Here is a 22,506-nt window from a genome sequence, read left to right as displayed (position 1 = left end):
ACACACACACACACACACACACTCACAGTAAGGCTGGGCACTGATAGGAGAGTCACTGGCCAGTCTTCTAAGCTAAACATGTTTTCAGACAGTAAGCAGTTTCCTGCTCGCTTTCAGTGATGATTGAGTGCTTTGACTATTGGCTAAAACTTCCTCAACCAGTGGCTTTAAATCATGTCCCGTCCCCTTTAAAGATGTCCCGTGAAAAGACATTGAACTATAGTTTCTTTCTTTCTTTCTTCTTTTTTCCCTAGCTGGCGGTCAGGAGGACAGGTCGCCCGAAGCCAATACGTCGCAGTGGGTGCCGTAGGGTTTCCATCTTGGTCAACGATGCACTTCCAGGCCTTGTGATATCTGGCCTTGACCTTTGCTTGATCGAGGATGAGACGTCGTTGTTTAAGATCATCTTCAATTTGCTTGATCCAACTCTTCTTGGGCGCATGTCTCCAGTGGGGTGCTGCTACAGCAGAATGCGATATGGCAGGCGATGGTCACTCATGCGGCAGATGAAGTCGTCACTTCTAGATCAGCTCTTCCATCGAGGGCTGCTGGTGACACTGACTACATACCACGCTGTGGCTGAGACGGTCACCGAGCGACACTGAGAATCTGATGCAAACAGCACATTTGGAAGACCTCGAGCTTGTTGAGGTCGTGCTTGATTATGACCCAGGTCTCGGATCCATAGAGAAGAATGGGCAATACCAGTGTGCAGTACAGGCGGATTTAGTGATGAGGGTGACGTTTGTCTTCTTCCAGATGCACCATCGGAGGGAGGCGAAAGCCGCCGCTGCCGCCTGAACGATTCTTGAGTGTACTTCCGCCGTTGATGCCACTTTCTTTTCTTGCACCAGAGAGCCGAGGTATCTGAACTATAGTTTAAAATGGTTTATACTCAATGTTTTTTTGGATTGTGTCCACAAACCTAGGGTGCAGTACTACTTACATAATGTGAAAACAATGCACATGATAACCTGTCGTGTTATTTATACCGCTCACACAGCACACTCAAATTAGAAAAATGCTAAAAGTGATAACGAATGGACCCACTCACTAAACAAAGCTTCTTAAATCTGAAGTCAGAGCAGCACATAGTACAGACAACAGACAGGGCTACAAATATGGCTGCACACGAGGCAGAAAAGCAGAAATCATTCAGAAATCATCAGACTTAAATAAAAAAAACAGGACTCCTATTGGCACTGACAAAGGCAACCATTTTTCTTGTTAATCATTTCCTCCTTTTTCCTCTCCCCATTGCCTCCTGCTGTCTCACTTTTGTGCATTCAAAGTTCCCTCCCGCCGTGTCTGAGATCACTCACTCTGATGAAAAGAAAACAATTTGGGTGCTGTGGAACTGCATATCGGGGAAATATTCGCCACCCTGCTATAATGATCCGCCTGGGCACGGCTGGACATGGACTTAGTCATCCAGCACAGACACGGGGACGCAGCTTGAGTCGATTCTGATTTGCATGAGCTGATAATAAAAGTCTAAAAATGGGGCGACACTGCTCCCAAAGATATCTATGTATAGAGTCTAACTGCCTCATTTACAGTTTAGTGGCAGAGCTTGAATGTAACTAATTCAACAGCCAGGGTCTTATTCAGAGGCTGCAGAAAGATCTAAGCGCTTTATATGCAGACCAACAAAGGACTGGGGAAGCAAAGCGAAAGTTATTCACCAGCATCTGTGATAAAATTCCTCCAAAACCAATGGAGGCCCATGCAATGACACAAGTGGAAGAAGCAAAAAAGAAAAGACGACAAACAGCAAAAGAATTTTTGATTAATTACAGCAGCTCTCGTAAGCCAAGTAACATAACAATATTTCTATTGTAGCAAAGTTGAAACTTTTCTCTTAAATTTATCATAACCATGAATAATAAAACACAGAGTGAAGGCGCGCATGAGCCAAGATTGCACTTCAAACCCACAATACGGGAGCAATAAAAGCAAATTCAAAAGGTCGAACTTCTTACCGTTTCTTCCGTGCTGCTTCAGTGTGTTCGCTGAGAGGTGGATAGAGTTGCCTTGTCCTCCGGATTGTGGGAACTTCAGATCAGGCAAATTCCCATCTGTGCTCATTCTCGCTACCTCCAGCTCTGCACAAAATAGAACAAACCCAAGCAAGCAAACAACATTAAGCAATCAATAGAGGGCTACAGCAACCGCTTTGGACACTGGGGTCCTGTCTCTCAACTAAGAATTTAGCTAGAGTATCGAGTACATGGAAAGTATTTTGTCTGACTCACTTCTTTTACAACATTAATAAAAAATCTCAGAGTTATAGCCTTGACACAGAGCTGGATGTTCCTTTCCCCAATTCAAACCAAGCTGACTTTACTTATTTTTTTTGACTTTTCTATGACTTCCATGACTGGTTTACAAAATGGCTCCTGGGAAGAACAACAACAAGCAACCGACTGAATCATTGTATCAAATTTTTGTTTTTCCAAGCCCGTAAATAAGCATGCAGAGCAGTACCCAAAAGTTTGGGAACACTTTGAAAAGTCTTCATAAAATATGTACACAGTCAAACAATCACTGCTTTATTTTAATGACATGTTGTATTATCTAATGCAATTTTATCATTTTAATTGATGACATGAGCAAAGATGGTTAAAGAAGCAATAAACTTGGCTTGAGTTTGAAGCACTGGCCCCAGAAAAAGATAAACACCAGGGTTTGCAACTCCCTTCATGGATAACCGTCTTTAAGTCTGACGTCATTAGCCATTTTCCGGGTCCAACCTCAACCTCTGCCTCAGGTCCCAAAGTAAAACATACACTGCAGCATCACAGACAGTCACTGGCTAAATTATTTCATCTGTAATAAAATGTTCGATGTGGCTGCTCTACCAGGTGTAACAATTACGTTTAAAATCCAGGCATCCATGAAAACAGAGTTTATTAACTTTAACAGAGTGAGAAGTTAGCCGGACGTTAGCTCGCTAGTTCCCACCTAAACATGATATAGCATGTTCTGACCGAGAGATTTCTGAAAAAATTAAAACGTACAGCTCTGCTATCACTTCCAACATAATTGAAGACAGAAAAGTAAACAGCAGCGACATTTGTAGGGTTACTGAAGTTGGATTAGCTTTATATAATGATGTGCTATGTGGTGGCTAGCTAAACAGCTATGGTTAGCATAACATAAAGACAGTGAAGCTGGAGGATGAACGCTAACTTTTTAATGTGAGGGTTCCTGATAGTTTGGGACAGATGCAATTACATGACAGAATCCTGTATCCGCACTGAACTTCAGTCAGGAGAACAACTGAGATAATCCATCCACAATAAAAGCTTAGTCATTAACATACAGCTGCATGGGCTAGGCTGTAGTTATCGTAAGGCTTTAAAAACTGAGTTTAAAATGAACAGTGACAATAAAAAATGAGAGAGGCCAACAGTGATCACTGACTTTGTAGGGGCTTGTTGAGATTTAATAGAACAAGATACAAAGCAATAAAACACGCTAAAAAGACAACAGCATTAATAAACGCAGAGTAGTTTCGACCCGGAAACAGGGTTCATACGTCATCACCTAAACACCGGATAGGACAAACTGATCAGCATCTTTAACTGGTGAAAAAACATCTGGCCTCGTCAACAAGCTACTCCGATTTATATTTAGGGAAGCCAGATTGCACTGGATAGTGGAGGGAGTAGCAGACAACGCTGCAGGAAATCATCACTTTTTCAGCATTTTTCCAAAAGAAAGTCATTTTTTTAGAGCTGCATTTTGACGCTATTATTAGCTGATGCTCCGGCAACTCAACTAGAAAGATCTATTGCTTCTTTAATCAGCACCAAAGTTTCAAACTATGCTAACATAACAAAGTTTCCTCTGATGATCAATCAAACTTTTCACATGATAAGCTCGCATTAGGTAATAACATGTCCCATTCGTGATGGTAACAGATATTAGATTAAAAATCATAAGTCATCCAAATCCATTCATTACTGGTTGTTTACAACTTCTCTCATCAGTTTTTATGCTTCATAGGTACATGAAGAAAAGCAGTTTTTCAAAAGCCAGCATTTTAGAGCGGTAGAGTAATTATGCTTTGTATATCACTGTACCTACACCAAGCAACAACACAAGCCTGGGTAAGAAATTTGTTATTGATTACGACTGATGGAATATTTAAACTGTAGTCAGAAAATCTTACAGCTAACAGCTGGAGCAGATGCTAGCAAACTGCAAAGAAACCTCCAATTGCTATATTGATTCCAAAAAGCATTCATCGTGTAGCAGCTGGTTTTATTAATCACTGCATCGCCAAAGAGCTCTAAATACAACACATCCTCACTTGATTCACTCAGCATTGACAGAAGAAGTTATCTGTTGCGACTGTGTACAGTTTACACATGACAATGTTGTTTTTCCCCTAAACTGTAACAACAAAGGCTGTCTTTGCTTTATTAAAAAAAAAGACACCTTCATTCTGAGGAATCTTTTTCTCTTGAAGAGCACAGAGAGTGAACGATGCAAGGAGAAAATAAAGACCGACGGGACAAGACAAGCTCGCTTCTGCAGCAGTTCAACAGCTGTTGTGTCTGAAGCGAGCACCGAGCTCCTAATTTATGGTTCAAAGACTCTGGTGTCACGCAGCAGAGGAAAATGAGCTGCTGATAGGAGCCTGGCTCAAATAAAAATCTCGTTCCATCAAAGTTATTACGGCATGATACAATTCAATTTAATAAAGCAGTCTAGTGTGCTCCTCTCTTAAGTACAGGTGACCTGTGTGAAGTCTAGGCATTCCTAAATGTCAAATTAACTCCCAGAGCGCTGAGATGAGTCTGCTGATTCACAGCTCGGTAGAAATACAGAAAAGAAGTTACACAAATGCACATTTCTAAATGTGCGGTGTGGATTAATAGAGGCTGTGGGTGTAAGTAAACAATGCTGACGTTTATGTAAGAGATTACAGTTTTAGCCACGATTGTGCAGCTCTTGTAAAGAAATGTCACTGCAAATGTGTAAAATCTGGTATAAGCTGAAGAAACAGTAACGGAAATGGTATTAATAGGTTATATTGTAATCTAGACACCTACAGACTTCCATGAGATGGAAAAACAATGGGACAGTCCAACAAGCAGTGACCAGCTTACAGTAAAAACCGAAACCGCAGGAAAACAGCAAATGAAAAGCTGTAAGACCCTACGTCTTCTTCTTAATCCTTATAAAAAAAACTGGCACTCACCAGAGCCACCCCTCAGCATCCTTGTAGATGCACCTGTGGTATAAAGGTCAAAATCCTAGGTGTTTTTCAGAAAAGTTGACCTCTGACCTTGAGGTCAAGGTCACCAGGATTCAATTTGAAAATCCCAAGTGACCACATTTTTAAGTTATGGCATTCACAAGATTGCCTCGACCTCTGACCTCTCATGTAAAGCACAAACTGTGGATAAAAGATGGCCAGTGAGGTGAATTCTTTCTAACGGCCAGCAGGGGGTGGCTACTCTGGTTTCAAAAAGTATGTCCAAATGCATAGAAGTGTGTGAAAAATATAATCTTAGGAAACATTTCTTTTTCGTTGAGGGTCTTTTTTGTTTTTTTCATTAAAGTATAATGTTTATTTTGTAAATTGTAGTCCCATTTAAACTGAAAATGGATAGAAAAAAAGAGACACTTTTAGGCTGTGTCTACTTTGATTGACAAAGTGCTACCACATGAGCGTGCAATGGTAAATGGATTGGTGCTCAAATAGGACTTTTTAAAGTTGTACTACAGACACTTTCATCCAGCACCTTTTTACTCACTTCAGCACTCAAATTGCCTTCCACTACAAGTCCCATTCACCCATTCATACATGCATTCATACTTTTATCGACTTCGAAGTGCTTTCTTACCTTCACACACACACAAACACTCTCACACTCTGATGGATGCTTCAAGGGCAACTTGAGGTTCAGTATCTTGCCCAAGGGTACTCCAGCGTGCGGGCTGGAGGAGTCAATGATCAATCCACTGACCTTCTAATTAGTAGCCAACCCGCTCTACCTGCTGAGCCTCAGCCGGCAGTCAGACACCTAACCAGTGATGTTTGGCTCAAAGACAAAAAGATGGCGGTTGCCAGCTTGGTACGGATTTCTTTGACTTACATGTCTCTGCTACGTTTTTTTTATGCTTTCTAACGATGGCGACATGATCAGTTTGAGGAATGCGTTCTGAAAAATAGTAACAATCACGTCTTTTTTTTCCTAGCCTTTATTGATAGGATAGTCAGGAGAACAGTAACGCAGGGGCCGAGTGGGAGAGCGACACGCAGATAATGACTCGAACCCAGGCCTCTGCAACAGCCTTTCCACTTACAGGTCGCCTTCTCGAGTAAGCGAGCCACACCAGTTCACCCAAAACACCGTTTGAATGAGGTGACTGCCGGCTACGATCAGTCCAGACATCCGCTGCCAGCTAAATGCCACTCAGTTATAATGCGACTCGCCAGGAGTGGCAGCCTATCCAGAGTTCTACTTGAACTAGCAGGCAGATTAGTCTGTAGTGGAGAATCTCAACTTGAAACAAAAATTGATTCAGTGTAAGAAAAAGAAACTTAATTAAGGCCGATAAGGCATTCAGCTGATGATCTCACGTCAGCGGACTGTGACACCTCTGACTTTGATAAAGGTTACAGCCAACAGGAAGCTACGAAGAGGCCACATTTAATCCTGCCTTTGGATCTGTTCTCATACCAGGGTTTCCCATAAAAAAAATCTTTTGTATTAGCATTCTCCTGCGCTTTTGTAAAGGCCAGGGGGTTGTGATACATTCCTATTCAACTTAGCTAAGACAATACCCCAGATAGCTTACTGCTCCCTGGATTCCAAGAGGCTGCCTTCTGAATAAAGGAAGCATTTTTCCGTCTCCCTCCCTCTCTCCCTCTCCCCCTTGCTGTCTTTCTTTTCCCCTGTGCGGTTGTGTAAAAGAGCTTACGACGGGCTTTAGGGAATTTCTTTGATGCCATAGGAGTTGTTGGACCCCGAAGGCTATACCTTCAAAGCTGGTTTAAATAACACGCTAATCGGCAGAAATCTGTTCACAAGATTATCATGCAGAGAGCGGAGCGCGCGCTCTCTCGCAGACAAAAGCTCGAGACGGGCACACGCAGCGTGACGCGTAAACACAAACACAGACACAATGACTGCAGAAATATCCTTCTTTGAAAGCGCACAGAATAGATCTCATTATCAGCTTGAGCCTAAAATTATAGCAAGGCTTTTTAAAAAGGGTTCGAGATTCGCTTTAAAGCGAGAGAACCAGCTCGGCCTGACGCTGAAAGGACGTCTCCAGGTGTCTTAAGTGCAGTGCACCTGCTCTCACACACACACACACACACACACACACACACACACACACACACACACACACACACACACACACACACACACTCTCACACATGCAAGGCAAAGTGAGGGATAAGTAATTAGCTGCTGTAGTGATTACAAATGTTTGGAAGGGCCCCCTTGTCCTCATTTAACTACCCTGCATGGCATGAGGGATTGCAGGAGGCGACTGGCTGGGTAAAAAGAAAAAAAAAAAAGCCCAGCAAACAGAGAGATAAGGCCCAGTAAACATGTCACCAGCACATAATTAACCAGACTACCACAGTGTGCTATAAAATCTCACTCGTGTTTTGCAGGCATCGTTTCATCCCCCCTTCTCCAAACGAGCCCAGAATCTCCTTAATACCCAGATGAATTGTGTGCCAGATACAATAAAACCCATTTTATTAATTCTCCTTACGCTCGCCTCCTTTTAAGCCAGCAGACCTATATTTTTAGGTTGCCATGGCAGCAGGAACTTTGGGGGGGGGGATGGGATAAAAATCCTATGTCTTCAGAGAATAGGGCGATACATCATGGCATTATTTTTGCCCCGCTAGCTCCAATTATTTAAGTTTTACACGGTTCTCGATGTAAGCTGCAAAAAAAAAGAAAGTCCCAGCGACGGATGCATCCAGTTTGGAATTACCCCACCAGAGACAACCGTAATGACACAACTTCTATTATCTGAGCTCGCTTGGTATTTATACACTGAATAATGAGCACCGATCCCTGATCTGCAGCACCAGTGGTTAATTCCTGCTAATAACTGACACGAATATAAACACAATCATTAGAGATAATTGTCAGTTTACAGCCGGCTGCCATCAGCTATAAGCAGCCCTGCCAGATTTCACCTCCTGCAAGACAGAGAGCATTACTCCAGTGACCTTCACACTTGATCCAACACCTCAAAAGCTCCCCTGTCAGCGCGAGGGGATCAATAGTTGCGTGGTGAACTTCGTGTGCCTGTGCAACAAGCAAGATCGGCCAAGGCTCTTTAGGCACGTGAGAGAAAAATACTGGGAAAAACAAACGATAGCAAATAAAAATGCAACGACAGAAACGAACGCTCGGCTCTTTAAACTCATCTTATGATTGTCTGTCATAATTGGAAAATGCAGTGTCTTCCAGATGAGCTAATAATCTGTTTCCCAGCAGCTTGAGAACATAATTCTACCCAAGCTGGTTCACTCAAACAAAGAACGCCAAATTAAATGTAATGTGCTCGCTGGCATTCAATTTCACATCCATCCACTCATCCATATATCCATCCACTAATTCATCCATCTATCATCCACTCATCCATCCATCCACTAATTCATCCACTAATTCATCCATCCAACCATCCACCCATCTATCATCCACTCATCCATCCATCCACTAATACAGCCATCCACCTGTAATTCATCCGTCTATCCATACATCCAACCATCTATCATCCATCCATCCGCTCATCCATGTAACGATCTATCCATCCACTTATCCATCCACTCATCCATCCATCCACTCATCCATCCACTAATACAGCCATCCACCCACTAATTCATCCATCTATCCAACCAATCCATCCATCCACTCATCCATCCATCCATCCATCCATCCATCCATCCATCCATCCACTCATTCATCCATCCATCCATCCATCCATCCATCCATCCATCCATCCATCCATCCATCCATCCACTCATTCATACATCCATCCATCAATCCATTCATCCATCAATCCATTCATCCATCCACCCTAAAAAAAGAAAGCAAAGAGAAATCCGTCCATGAGGTTTTCCCCTCATTCAAACATTTAGATAACTTCAAATAATTAATGTGTATTTTTAACTTGGTAAACAACCGTTTTTGTTTAATGACTACAGCCACTACATTAAACACATTACCACACATACTATATTGCTTAATGATCATTAGAAAAGGAGGCAATAAAATAGTAAATGTTTCATTTACCATATACCGTATACTTTCAAAGGAATGCATTAGTCAGTGTGTTGTAAACTGGCACTCTCTTTCTTACAAATCATCTGATTTTGCATACATGTACGTGTTTTATTTTGCTTTTTTTTTTTACATGACAACATGCAAACTGCAAGCGTGGCTGTGCATACTTACGGATGTTGTCGGTGTTCTCTTGCACGATGTCCGTCTTGAGCAGGTTATCAGCCAGGACGAAGGCTCCCTGCTCGACCGTGTCCAGCAGCATGGTGGCGGCCCTCAGCTGCTCGCCTGTGCTCAGCTCCCTCCAAGCCGCCTGGGCCTGCGGCTGTAGCAAATTGTTGACGGTCTCCACCATGGCCTAGGGAGTTCAAATCATTGATTTAGTGAGCGGAAGCTAAGCTGGCCTGGGACTGCGGCAGCTTGACGTGGCGATGTGGTAAATGGTTTGAGTGAAGGAAGATCAAAGGGAGCTGAGCACTGAGAAACAAATCGCACAATCCTGTGGGACTGTGCGAGGAAGAAGCGTGGAGAGTTTCTTTTTTCACCCCTTTCTCTTTTTCATTTTAGCTTAAATTTCATAATAATTTTTATATTGAGCAATTTCACGAGTCTATTTCCCATTCACTTAAAAGACATGGATCATCGACCTGCAGCAGCGACACCTGAATCTGTAATGACAATGGATGTTGCTCTCTTGTGTTTTTGCTGCTGTTTGCTTTTATCTACAGGGAGAAAAAAAATAATCATGTAAATGAATCAGAGTCAGTGCTCACAAGTCCAGAGACCAATTCTTACATGACTTAAGGCAACGGTCTTTAATTGGTGTGATAAATGTTCTTCCATGCAGACAATCCCAATGCACAAACGCACTACAAAATAAATGGATAAATAAATTTTATAAAAATTAATAATTATAACACAACAATTTTCAAGGGATGTAAAAGATCTTTGCTAGCAGCAGCAGCTATCTGCAGCCATTCGAATCGGATCTTCTCTGCATATTAATGTCGTCGAAGGACTAATATGCCATCTTTAATTTCCCCGCAACAATGCCGGAGTGGGTAAGCAAGGAGGAAACAAGAACATCCTCCAGACAAGATGAAAAATTAAGAGCCATTAAAGATTTAAAAATGCCAATGGCGAGATTTAGGAATGGAATACTAATTGGTCAAGCAAGGCAATTCATTCCTGGTACCAGTGCTCCGAAAGAGCTAAAAGAGCCTGACCGCCGCTGGGACAAAAAAAAGAAGCTGTTTCTAAGCCATTACAGTGCAGTAGGTGGCTAATAATGCTAGTAATAGTCGCTTTTCCGGGCTTCATCATGAAAATCACAGATTTAATTCAGTTTAAAAAAAAAAAAAGGTCAAATTTGGATTCCCTCTTTACGCTTCTTTAAAAGCAATTGTGACAGTTTGTGCAATTGTGACATCCCGAAAGTGGAAGTGAAGGTGCACGTGAACGTTGGTAATGCCACACCACAGAACGCCCTCTCTTTTTTGATCAATGGATTTATGAAGGGGAATAAGAGCTTTAGTACGACTCCACAACAGCATGGGGATAAAGCTAAAGGCGATAAGAGGAGCCATGTGCTCGAGTGTATTAAAAGCATTCCTCATAAAAAAAAAGGTGGGGGTGGGGGTTACAGTCACGTGGAATAAATCTAATAGCTCCCCCAGCCTCGGATACTTTATAATTTTAACTTTATGTTTGTCTCCAGCCACCGTGATAGCAAGAGGAGTCAGAGCACTGATTGGGAATTTCAAATAGCACCAGCTGGCTGTTCCCCATTCAAAACATACCCTGTACACATTAATCCGCCCACACACAGTCACAGACACACACAGCACTCAGAGGCTGACGCAAGAGAGAGCACACACCTCTGCACCTGTTAGTATACAGGAACATACACAAAGTCAGTGGCAGGCACATACGCCGACTGCAAGCCGTGCCGGGTAATACAGACACACACACACACACACACACACACACACACACACACACACACACACACACGCACAAGCAGTGCACCAACTTTGATGTAATTATTCATTATCTGCAGCCAATCTCCAATCACACCTTCTGACATTCAGCTAGAGGCAAAGGTTGATTCACTCTCAATTAAGGAGCTCTCTTTCTTCAGGCACTGACATTTTTTTTCCCCTTCTTTGTTCCCTCCTGCAAGATTTGCTTTCAGCACTTCTTAAAACACTGAAATAATGGTTCTTCGGGGGGGAACGATTGATGGACTCGCAGACGAGGTCGTCTCGCTTTTTTTCTTCCACATGCACAATAGATGCAAAAGGAGAACAAGGTGGCAGACCAGTCCAATCCTGGGGCTGGAGGGCTGGATCAGAAAACGTGACGTCCGAAATTAATATTGGAATAAAGGATCGGCTCTCACACTGGTCCTTCAGGCATTTTATTTTTTTTATTAGATCAGCTAAAAGAAAAGCAATAAAGCTGACATTGATGCACGCCGCGTCATTTGGATGCAACAGATTAACCAAACCACTGTGACACAAATTACTCATTACTGTTATTAATATGTATAGAGCATGCAAATCTTTACCTCATTTAAACCAGAGAATGATATTATGACACAAACACTATAGGATATTGTCACTGTGTTGGACTGACAGTATATGCTAGACCTGATAAGACCTGAAATTGAGCATGCGGTTCCAATATGCCATTACATTGTAATGCAAAAATGTATTCTTCAGTGTTTATAATAACCGGCAGCCGGGCTGGTTTATGATGAAGAAGCTACAGACAAATTGTGTTGGAAGGAAAATCCAAGGCAAACTTTATCCTTCTGCACCGAAACTATCATTACCATAATACTTTTTGTGCTCATTTCAGGCCTGTGTTTTGTAAAATAATATGCAACAATTTTGACGGCTAAAATAATTTCAGATAAAGGTCACAGCGAAGGAAAAATAGCTTCTGTGCCAATACACTGTGTCACCCCGTGTTCATCTGTTCGTACACTGCAGCAATGAATGAGCACTTTCTTTTAGGGCCTTAAACAATCTGCAATTTAAAGGCTGAACGTGTTGCCGAAATGTCAGATATTTAGTCAAGCAGTATATGGATATACTTTTATTAGATTTCTTGTAGGTAAAGTCATGTGATTGTATGCACTCCTGTGAAAAAATAAGCACATCCTTGTAACCAAGTGCTGCTAACCAAATGTACTTAATTAGCAAATAGTCTGGTTTGGAGCATTCAGCTGTGTATTAGCACAATGCCACAATCTTCCCAGGAGTGGACATCTCAGCAAATGCACTCCAGGGTGCAATGCAAGGCTAAGGGAAACTCTAGAAAACCCCAAGAGCAACATGTCAGACTCTACAGGGCTCAGTTAGAATGTTAAAAGTTCAAGTTCATGGCAGCCAAGTTTGGTTGGAAGGGTTAAACAACATGGCAGCATGGCTTAGCTTTGCAAAGCTGCGTCTGAACAAACAAAAAGACTTCTGTAACTTTGGGCAGATGAGACCCAATTGGATGTGTTTGACCATAATGTAGAGCAGTGGTCCCCAACCTTTTTTGCACCACGGACCGGTTTATGTCCGACAATATTTTCACGGACCGGCCTTTAAGGTGTTGCGGATAAATACAACAAAATTAAACCAGTACCTGTAACAAAAAAAGAAGATTGATTCATAACACACGGGACAAGACCCAGGGAAACCGAGTTAACGATAAAAATGATTTTAAAAAATAACGCTAAAAACCGATAAAACCCCTGAAAACCATGAATTTCAAACCCGAGCCTCAATTCTTCCGGCCCGGTACCAAATGACTCACGGTAGCGGTCCGCGGCCTGGGGGGTTGGGGACTGCTGATGTAGAGCACCACGTTTGAGAACACTAAACATGGCGTATCAGCACAAACGCCTAAATCATCCTGAATCATAGTGGTGGTGGAAAGATTACGACTTGTGCTTGTTCAATGGGCTCAGGGTCTGGGCACCTTGAGTGATGGTGACCTCCTCTGTGTATCAAAGTATTCTAGATTCAAATATGAGACCATATGAGGCTAAAACAAAAGGACAAAAGGACAATGATCCCAAATACAGCAACAAATCTACAACAGAACCACTGAAAACAAAGAGAATCAAGATGCCACAATGGCCCAAAGTCCAACCTTCAACCTGAGTACATTAAGGAAATATTGCACATGTTTAAATAATAGGCTTTAGAGATGCTGGCAGCAAATCTGGCTTCCCTTTGGAGAAATCCAGGGTAGTCATGATTTCCTGTTTCCATATTTGTGAGAAGTTTGGGTAAATGGTTACTTTGGTTAGCTTCAAATTTCCAGTATAGGCAGGAAAAGGACACCAAGCTCTTAACCTAATATTCCAAACTGTTTATGTCTAATGTTCAACTGTTTTTCAATGGACGCTATTTTGTGAAGCAATCCATTGTGAATACTCAGTGGTGACACCGTGTTCTTTATTTACGAAAGCTAGCGGCATCTTTACCCGTCTTCCCATTAGATCAGGCTGTCACATTTTACTTTTTCTCCAAGATCTTTCACCCAAAGGCAAATCTCTAGTCTGCAATATGTTGCCATGGATTGATCAAAAAGCAAAGTTTCTTGGCACAGGCAGTAGGTTAAAGAGGTTTGCTTTGAAACATGAATGAATAAAAATAATAACATTAATTAAATAAAGTAAAAGTGAAAAAATGCAGTTAAAGGGAAATACTAACAGTCATTAAGTCAACTTTCCCTTTTCCAGTGAAGACCCTGGCCATTTGCTCACGTCGAAAGTTGTCATTTTGCAGTCCACAGCTCTTATGTTTGAACTCTTAAATTAAATCCACCCACATGTTAAACCATTGTTGAACCCCAGAATTAATGGAAAAGACAACAAACCAAAGAAAAAATGATCAAAGCTCTTTCACTGGACCTAAAAGGTTAATGGCTGTGTTTAGCACAAATAAACACATCCAGAAAATCTTTTTATTAAACTGATGGACCTGAGGAACACGCTAGCCCTGCCTACATCGTCAGGCTACTAGACAGCTAAAATACCCAACAATTCCCAGGAGCTAACAAGTCCAAAGGCATGCTTGTTAGATTAATTGGTGATATCCGTATCCATCTATCCATGCAGCCATACAACAGGCAAGTATGGCTGCCAGTGAAAGTGGGCCTCTAGTGGTTATTGATCATGTGACTGCTGATAGAAGCAGCAGGATGAATTGTGAAGTTCTGAGAGCTATACTCTCTGCTTACATTCCCCCAAATGCTGCAAAAATTATAAGCAGCACTTCACAGGGCAACTAGATAATGGCCAAAAGCACACTGCAAAAGCAACCCAAGAGTTTCTAAATGTAATGAAATAGCATACTTGAATAGACAAGTCGTTCACCTGATCCCAACCCAACAGATGTTTTCCAGCCACTGAAGCTAAAACTGAAAGCAGAGAGACTCAAACAAGCAGCAATTTAAGGAATCTGCAGAAATGGCCAAGCACAGCATCTTGGTGGAGGAAATACAGCACTCGCAGGCTACAAAGAGCTTTCATTGAAATATAAAAAACAATCCTCTTATTTAAAGTTATGTCAATTTGCCCATTTTACCCTTGAGGCAGTGAAATTGGGAGAATATCTATAAAAATGGCTGTAATTCCTAAACAGTTAATGCAACACTTTTTTAAAGCCTTTGAATTAAAGCTGGAAACCTATGCACTTTAATCATTTCTTGATTGGGGCTGAGAACACTGCACATTTGCAGTTAGAGAAATGCAGAAGGGGTGAGGGTGGGAGGTGGAACACCACTGTTATCATCATAGTCTGTGCAGTTAAGTCCTACTGTGCATGTGTGGTGGTGGTTTGCTGCTATTAGCACACTGCCACTCCATCTGTCAAATGTAGCATCTCACTCTGGTGCTGCAAACTCCCAAAGACCCCCCTCCCTTCTTTTTTTGGCTAGTTTATTTTTTTCTACGGTGAAATGTGAGGCAGCAGTTAAAAAGTATATTTCAGTTCCCAGTACATGAGGAAATGCTAATCGTTAGCTGGACTCACTGCTGGAATGTTCCACTTGGAACAAGCATGATGAAAAGCTGCAGTGCAGAGGCCATTTATACCAATGCAGAAGGAAGGAAGAAAGGGAGAGGTGGACATTAGCGCGCGCTTGGCAAGAGCCCAAGCTAACCCGTAGTGTATGTGCCTCTATCTGTGCGCTGATTGATGAAATGAACTCTGGGTCTGGGAAATTGATTCTGGCTGTGGCTGATCTCCCCTCTTTTTCCTCTCTGACTGGCTAGCCTGGTTGGCTCTCCCTGTGCACTTAGCTCTCATCCCTTCATTTCTCCACACTCCTCCCTTCCCGTTTGCCAGTTGGTTCCTCTCGCTTGTTTCCTCTCACTGACGTTGAAGGCTGATCTCAAAATGGTAGGGGGAAAGAACATAAACAAGGTGGGATGCCTTGTTCTCTCTGTCATCTTCTATCTGACTTCTTGTCTCTGGGCTCAAATGAAGCTGTAGCATCATTTCTTGTCTGTTCTATATTAGCTGCTAGCCATATCATCCCTCTTCTTTGAGAATCTCTGAAACCTTCTGCTTTAATATTTTATCAAGCCTTCTTCAGTAAGTGGGTGGTTGCTTCTGTGTAGGTGAGTGTCTGAGGGGTTACCTTTGTATTTCTGCCTTCTGTCTCAGGTTTCATCTCACTACTGTCTTGATAGAAACACTCTATTAACCTCAACAGCTGAAGAAAACAATCCTTTCCTTAAGACTTACACTAAGAGATACAAAATGGATAGATGTTAATCAGTGATACAACAAGTGATGCTGTTATTTTCTTATTTGGTTGCATTTCAGTTAAAAGAAGATTGTTATGAGCATGGCCTAATGGAAAGCCTAAAACAGGGAGAACAGCAGCACTAAACCCCGAGCAGGCTTCAGTGACATGACTCTAAATCCGAAATCACATGGCAAATTGGAGCTTAGGTGGAGGTGGGTTGCAAAGAGGCTTGCACAGGCAACTGTACAGCAGCTGTATTCATGCTAAAACAACTCAGATAGAAAATCTAATGTGAGATTTTCTGATTTTCTTTTTTCTCATTACAGAAAAAAAATTCATTGCTGCACAGATTCCTCCAAAAAGCCTTCTACTGAACAATACTGCGAAACATTTGTATTTAATTTGAATGAACCTGCAGTAGACGGCACTTTGGTCCACAAGTTGCTTCGCCTTTTAATTTAAAGCAAGACACAGAAAACTTTATTCAAGACTAGACACTCTAAAACGATCATGAATTGTGTTCAAAGTGTTCAGATTTTCATTTTCAGGCCTTAAAAATTATAACGACTTTACCAAAGAACACCAGAATTTCAGTGTATGCATACACGTGTATGGATAACCCAGACATCCTCTCAACACACACGCATACACGCACACAAAAAATAACCACGGGACTTTCTCAATTATTACACAACACTGATCAGCAGAACCTTCCTCTCTGTGAGGAGAAAGCCCTCATTATTCAGAGAGAGAGCTCTGCACTGCAGGCCAGATGTGGAGGCCTCTGTTTCCGAGGAAGTAGCAATCTTCATCTTCCAACATTTTGTCATCTCGTTACATTTCCGAACAAGGATCCTCCCTGTGTTTCTGCCTGCTCTGAGGTCATCCTGCTTTGCGACACTCCCCCGCCCCCCTCTGTCATCTTTTCACGCCATCAGTTTAACTCTGGTCGGAGCGCAACATCCTCCCTGTATTGCGCAAATCCACACTCACTTGGCTCCTACTGAGGTATGAGACATTATTTGGGATATTTTCACGTGCTGTACATCCCTCAACTCCCGCACAGTCGTTCGCTCGCTTTAAAACGAAATAAATAAAAAGGAAGTAAACCTTCAAAGCAACTTTGTTTGACATTAGAACAACATGGACGGATATAATCACAGTAATTGGACAACCATAACGTCTCTGCCCATAGACACGCTGCCATTAGTAATGACCAAAAAGGCAAGGGAGGCAGGGCGTTGTTTTTATCCTGTTTATGCAGAATCAAAGGGCACAGCAGAGAAACATCCCTGCAGGGGAAATGCAGAACATAGTGCGTTGATCATTTTATGCTTTGTAGCTCTATCAAGGCCAAATTCTGTTCAGTGGGATTAAATTGGCTATGACATGTAGCAGATACGACTCTTTACAAACAAGCGGGAAAGATACAGAGGCACTCATAATTAATCATTGTTGTATCTACACAAGCTCAGCTGAGGCAGGGAAATTGCCACAGGTTGAATTGGTTATGAATATGCGACTAAAACGGCAAATATACAGTAGCTTCGCGCTGAAATTCTCTGACGAGCTGAAGAAGATAAAGACCTCGCGATGAGATGAATTAAAATGTCATTTACTTGTTTACCACTTAAACAAGATAAAAGCCCTCAATTAAGGAAATAATCACTCCTTATCTAATTTAGACATCAACCACAAGCCCTGCACTTTATTTTGGACTCTGCACCTCCTTCGACTCCGCCGCACCTGCACTCCCGCAGCCTGCCTTTTCCCACGGCGCTGTCACAGTCTGTTTTCGGCGCCACGCGTGTTCTCCGAGCAGAGGGACAGCAGAGGCAGGTGCAGCTCTCATTTGCTTTGTATTCCTCTGCTAATCCCACTTATGTCAACCACCAGGGTCCTGTTGGAGAAAACATTGCCCAATTTCCCTAATCAGTGAAAGTCTCTCAAAGGCTGCCAGCGCGTGCAGTCAATGCCTGTGTTTACTTAAGGCCACAGATGTTGCTCCATTATTCCAGTTCGTCAAGTGAAAGCGCCTCACTGTTGTGTGAATTTGTCAACATAGCACAGGAACGGAACAGAGGAGGAAGGTGCGCAGCTGGGCTGTGTGCACAGTCATGTATAGATTTACATTGTAAGGTGAAAACATGGCCCAAAACATGAAAGCCAAATCTTCGACGGTATATAATGATGTCTGTGCGTGTTTTAAAGATTCTTGAGGCACGGCTGTGTCTACACTGTAGAGCCTCTGGGTAACTGTTAGCATGAAATATTGTGCCAACAGTCATGAACCCAATCATGGTGACGGTGGCATTGTTGGTTTTTAGCGGCACCGCAGAGAGCATGAAACATGGATGCAGTCCAGGTCGGATAAATGAAGCCAATGGGGAAGCGCCGTTCTGTTTGAAGTCCTACAGATGGTGATTGTCATGGTTACAAAAAGACTTCTGGTCCTATAGAAGTCTGTGGGAAAATATCTTTCTGACTTAACTAGGGTCATCACGACTAACGCAGTTTAGTTTGCGTCAGTTTTTAACGCAATTAACCCATCTGGAGCGCAGAATGAGTCAATATCCCTGAAATGTCTCTGCCAACGCATTTCAGGAAGTTTGACCAAAGTTTGTCCATTCTGCGCTCCAAGATTGCGCTAAAACATTTTATAACCTTAATCATGAAAGCCCTAGACTTGACCTTTGTAAACACTTTCCTATTGAGCTCGTGGGCTCAGGCACTCACGATGAGTAAAAAAAAAAAAGTCTGTTTTTTAAATCTGGGTGCACTTTTTCATTTCATTTTGTATTCTGTGGTGTATTGAACTAAACTCAGTCACAGACACAAAGTTTGTTGAGCGCCAAGTTACATGCCAGCAACATGTGCTGAACGTGACACGCGAAACGAGCCCAAGCAGAGACTGTAACACCAATTTATGCGAAAATCAAAAAGGATTAAAAACCTAAATAATTTGGGGTTTTCTTAAATATGGATGTTAATCGCTATACGTGTGATATTCATAAAATATTTGTCTCAGATTGGCTAATTGGAGGATATAGTACAGACGATACGATCATTATAGTAAGAAACAAAATGAAGAGGTATGCTGCCCCTCAACAATTTGTTTTTCTAATTTTAAGATATTATATTAGTCTATGGCACTTGAGGGTTATCAACTTAAGGCCCAGCGTTGACACTCTTAACTCCAACAGGGAATGAATGGACCATTGTACATTTCACTCAGCCACAGTTCTTGTTCTGCTATGATATAGCAGCACATAACAAGCTCAAGGGAGCATTTCTTTTCTACCCATCACAGCAGACTAAACCTTCCTTATATTTTCAAGAAATGTAACATCCACCTAACATAAAGAGAAACATGGCAATTACAAACCTATAGCCTCAACCCCTGAAGAGAAACCCAACAAATACCAACTCAAAGTCTTTGATGTCTGCATTTCTTTTCAATTATACATATGTTGGCTCTCTAAATTGGCACTCAGACATCAAAACTTTGAGAGCCCCTGATCTTTGGCTACACAAAGACCCGACAATAGTTGCATTTCTAGTCCTCCTGTGGCATCTGTCGACAACAAGAAAAACAGAACACCACCTGATTTGTGCTGAAAGCATCTTTCACTCAGAAACCCATTTAAACATATGAGCACACTCAACCATATAAAACCATAAATAACAAAATGCCTTCTGACATGCCTCGGAGGGATCAGTGTGAAATACATGTTTCTTAGCATGCGTGCTACTGAGCCTACATATAAAAAGACAACATCTGGCTGCAGTGTGCAGCTTAATTGAAACCATCTGCATGAAGACAGGGATGTCAACTTCTCCCATAGTTCTCGTCAAGGTAGAAATTATCCTGATGGCAGCTAAAAAGTCACCTCAGGGACAACAAATCCCACTCGGTAGCCCGAGAAACAGCTGAGAGAAGCAAGAGAACCCCTCAACCCCCCAAATTGGGACAAATATGTATTATGCATCATGCAGAATCATAACATGTCATACCTTTGGCTGACTTAGTAGCTAGAAGAGTAGTTAGAAGTTGACTTGTTGGTATAATGAGGTCAGTTCTTTTGGCTCTTAAGCTTTTGCTGAGAGATGCAGGCATGTGCTACATGCCCGATAGCATTATTTTTGACTGATGCTTTCCACTTATGTGGGTTATTTCACTGGAAAGCAGTGCTGATATGATAGTTCTGGGGCATTTTTAAAATGATTGAGACACTTGAGAAAATCCACAAAGGATCTACGGCATCTCAAAATAGAGGAACTCTCAGGCTCGTGCCAAGAAACTATCATTACATGTCATATGCATGCAGGGTGGTGGGTGAAAAATATGAATAATAAACTAAAAGTTGAGACACGATGACAAAAATGAAATTTGACCCTTTGATTTAAGACAAGCGTTGCAAGGAAAGGCGACACATGGCACACACATGTAGTGACTTTGATACTGTGGCACTGGGCGCCACTTCAAAAGGCCAAGTTTCACATTCTGTGGTTAAAAATGGAAAACGACAGCACAAGTTACCACAATGAGGAAACGAAGAGCAGGAAGTGAGGAATAAAATTTGGTCCAAATACCTGAACATAAAACCGACACGAGCGCTCTCTCTTCTGCAACTGCAACCCAAAGAAATTCAAGAGTTAGCATAAAAAAAGAGTCAGGCAATTCCACATGAAACATTTCAGCTTGAAGTACAGATTTCAAAGTAAGTGAGAAACTAAAACATTCACTCTACAGTTTTATGAAAAGCACTTGGCACAATGACTGTGTAATATGTGGGGAAAAAAAGTAGAGACTCGTGTTAATTAGCCCTAAAATTAGACATACGAGACCAGTAGGAAAAAGCATACTGCATGACACTCTTAACTTTGATTTCTAGGTTGTCACATTTTAAGTTTTATGTTTTATTTGAGAAATTTCCCAAGAGAACACGGTGCAGTTATCCATTAAACGTCTGCCACCACCGAAGAAGAGTTAATGCTAATAGCATTTTAGCATACCTGAAAGAAAGAAAGAAGAAAAAAAATACAGACAGGGAGCTGAGGCACAAAGAAGTGCTGTTAGGACTGCATGGGGAGTGAATCATTTTAATTGAGTTCTGATACAGGCGGTGTAGCCAACAGAGCTGCTGTGTGGCTTAACAGATAGGTTCTAGTACCGTGCTAAATCCCATGCAGATTAGCTCCAAAGAGTACCATTTCCCCATAAAGGAGCCTCTTGCTCTACATCACAGCCCACTCTTCTGGAAGCGTTCCCATCCGCACCGTTAGCCAGCTAACCGTTTGATCATGAAAACGACACTGATCTCACCGTTTGCCAACTCAATCCTTTCATTGTTTGCTGGCAAAGTCTGCTCTGCTTCATTATATTAACAAAAAAAAAGAAGAAAAAAATCTTTAATTTGCTTAGCAGATTGTGTCAAAATGATTGAACTTTGGTATTGCCAAAACAGAGAAGAAGAAGAAGAAGAAGAGTTTTGTGGACTCCGGTGTCTCCGTTGGGAGACGTCTCACTGGCGAGGGATGCGGAGCACAAGAAAAACCCGTAGGGACGTTTTTTTGTTCCATAGATGCACCGTACTGCAAAAAATGGACTGTATATCAGCAGACAGAGAATTATAAATCACTGGTAAGCCCTGACCTCTTGAATAAATTATCCCTGTTGCAAAAGCTTTTCCGCCTCACCCCTTCAATACGGCTGCTTTCTCTCTTTTTTTGCCATTTCATCAACTTTAAAAAAGAGACTAAAGACTTAGGTGGCAACCGACACCACGTTAGTCGCCTCTCCCTCAAACAGTCTGTTTTATGTGAAGCCAGTATTTATTTTTTCGAGAGGTATTATAAACTCTAGTTGCTCCGATGCCATTTCGCTCATCAAGTTTCCCTTCTGAGGCCTTTTGGCCATCTTTACTGCCTTCCCTCTCCATTGGAGAAAACTGGCACTAAAACCTCAATAGGGACATCTGTGTCTGTTGCAGCAATGAAATAAAAAACAGTCCCAAAAAAGCAATCCGAGAACAGGTGTTCGAGTTCGTCTACAAGTGATGCCGCTCCAGGAAATTAACGATTGACATTTTGAATTTCACTGATGTTTGCTTTTCTGTTGGCCGCTCAGCAGATAGAATGTATTATTTTAGCTCTCTCTGCCTGAGTGCCCCTTACTGTGCTCTGCTGTGAATTGGGTAATAAATACATTAGATTCAAGTTCAGCGAATATGAAACGCTCTGCACCCCCCACCGCTCGCATCCAGCCCGCTGGAATCTTACCCCGTCGCATTAGCAAAAACAAAAAACACAAGCGGGGCAAATGTTGGCGCCTGGACGGCAACTTTTAAAACTGCGTCAGTGTAAAAATTGATTGCACTTAGTGTAAGAGAAGTGCTCGAAATTGAAAGTCGGTTTTTATTATGAGGCAGACTACAGGGAAAAACGGGGAATATCATTTTACTCAACA

At 42.0% G+C, this 22,506-nt stretch overlaps 1 protein-coding gene across 20 annotated transcripts in view; it reads right to left on the bottom strand.

The window, feature by feature from the left end:
• The window catches only part of LOC113018655 (adhesion G protein-coupled receptor L3), a 272,591-nt gene that overhangs the window by 58,363 nt on the left and 191,722 nt on the right, over positions 1-22,506 (bottom strand). For 15 of the 20 annotated variants that reach the window (XM_026161922.2, XM_080290287.1, XM_080290288.1 and 12 more), the window contains 3 exons: positions 20,631-20,669; positions 9,453-9,636; positions 1,983-2,105 (listed from right to left, as the gene is read on the bottom strand). In XM_026161922.2, the coding sequence (XP_026017707.2) occupies positions 1,983-2,105; positions 9,453-9,636; positions 20,631-20,669 (346 nt within the window). The remainder of the gene's footprint in view (positions 1-1,982; positions 2,106-9,452; positions 9,637-20,630; positions 20,670-22,506) is intronic. The other 5 variants (XM_080290279.1, XM_080290282.1, XM_080290293.1 and 2 more) reach the window with 1 other exon arrangement.

Source organism: Astatotilapia calliptera, chromosome 3 (assembly GCF_964374335.1).
Source record: "Astatotilapia calliptera chromosome 3, fAstCal68.1, whole genome shotgun sequence".
Lineage (NCBI taxonomy): Eukaryota > Metazoa > Chordata > Actinopteri > Cichliformes > Cichlidae > Astatotilapia > Astatotilapia calliptera.
This window is presented reverse-complemented; position numbering and strand designations above follow the sequence as displayed.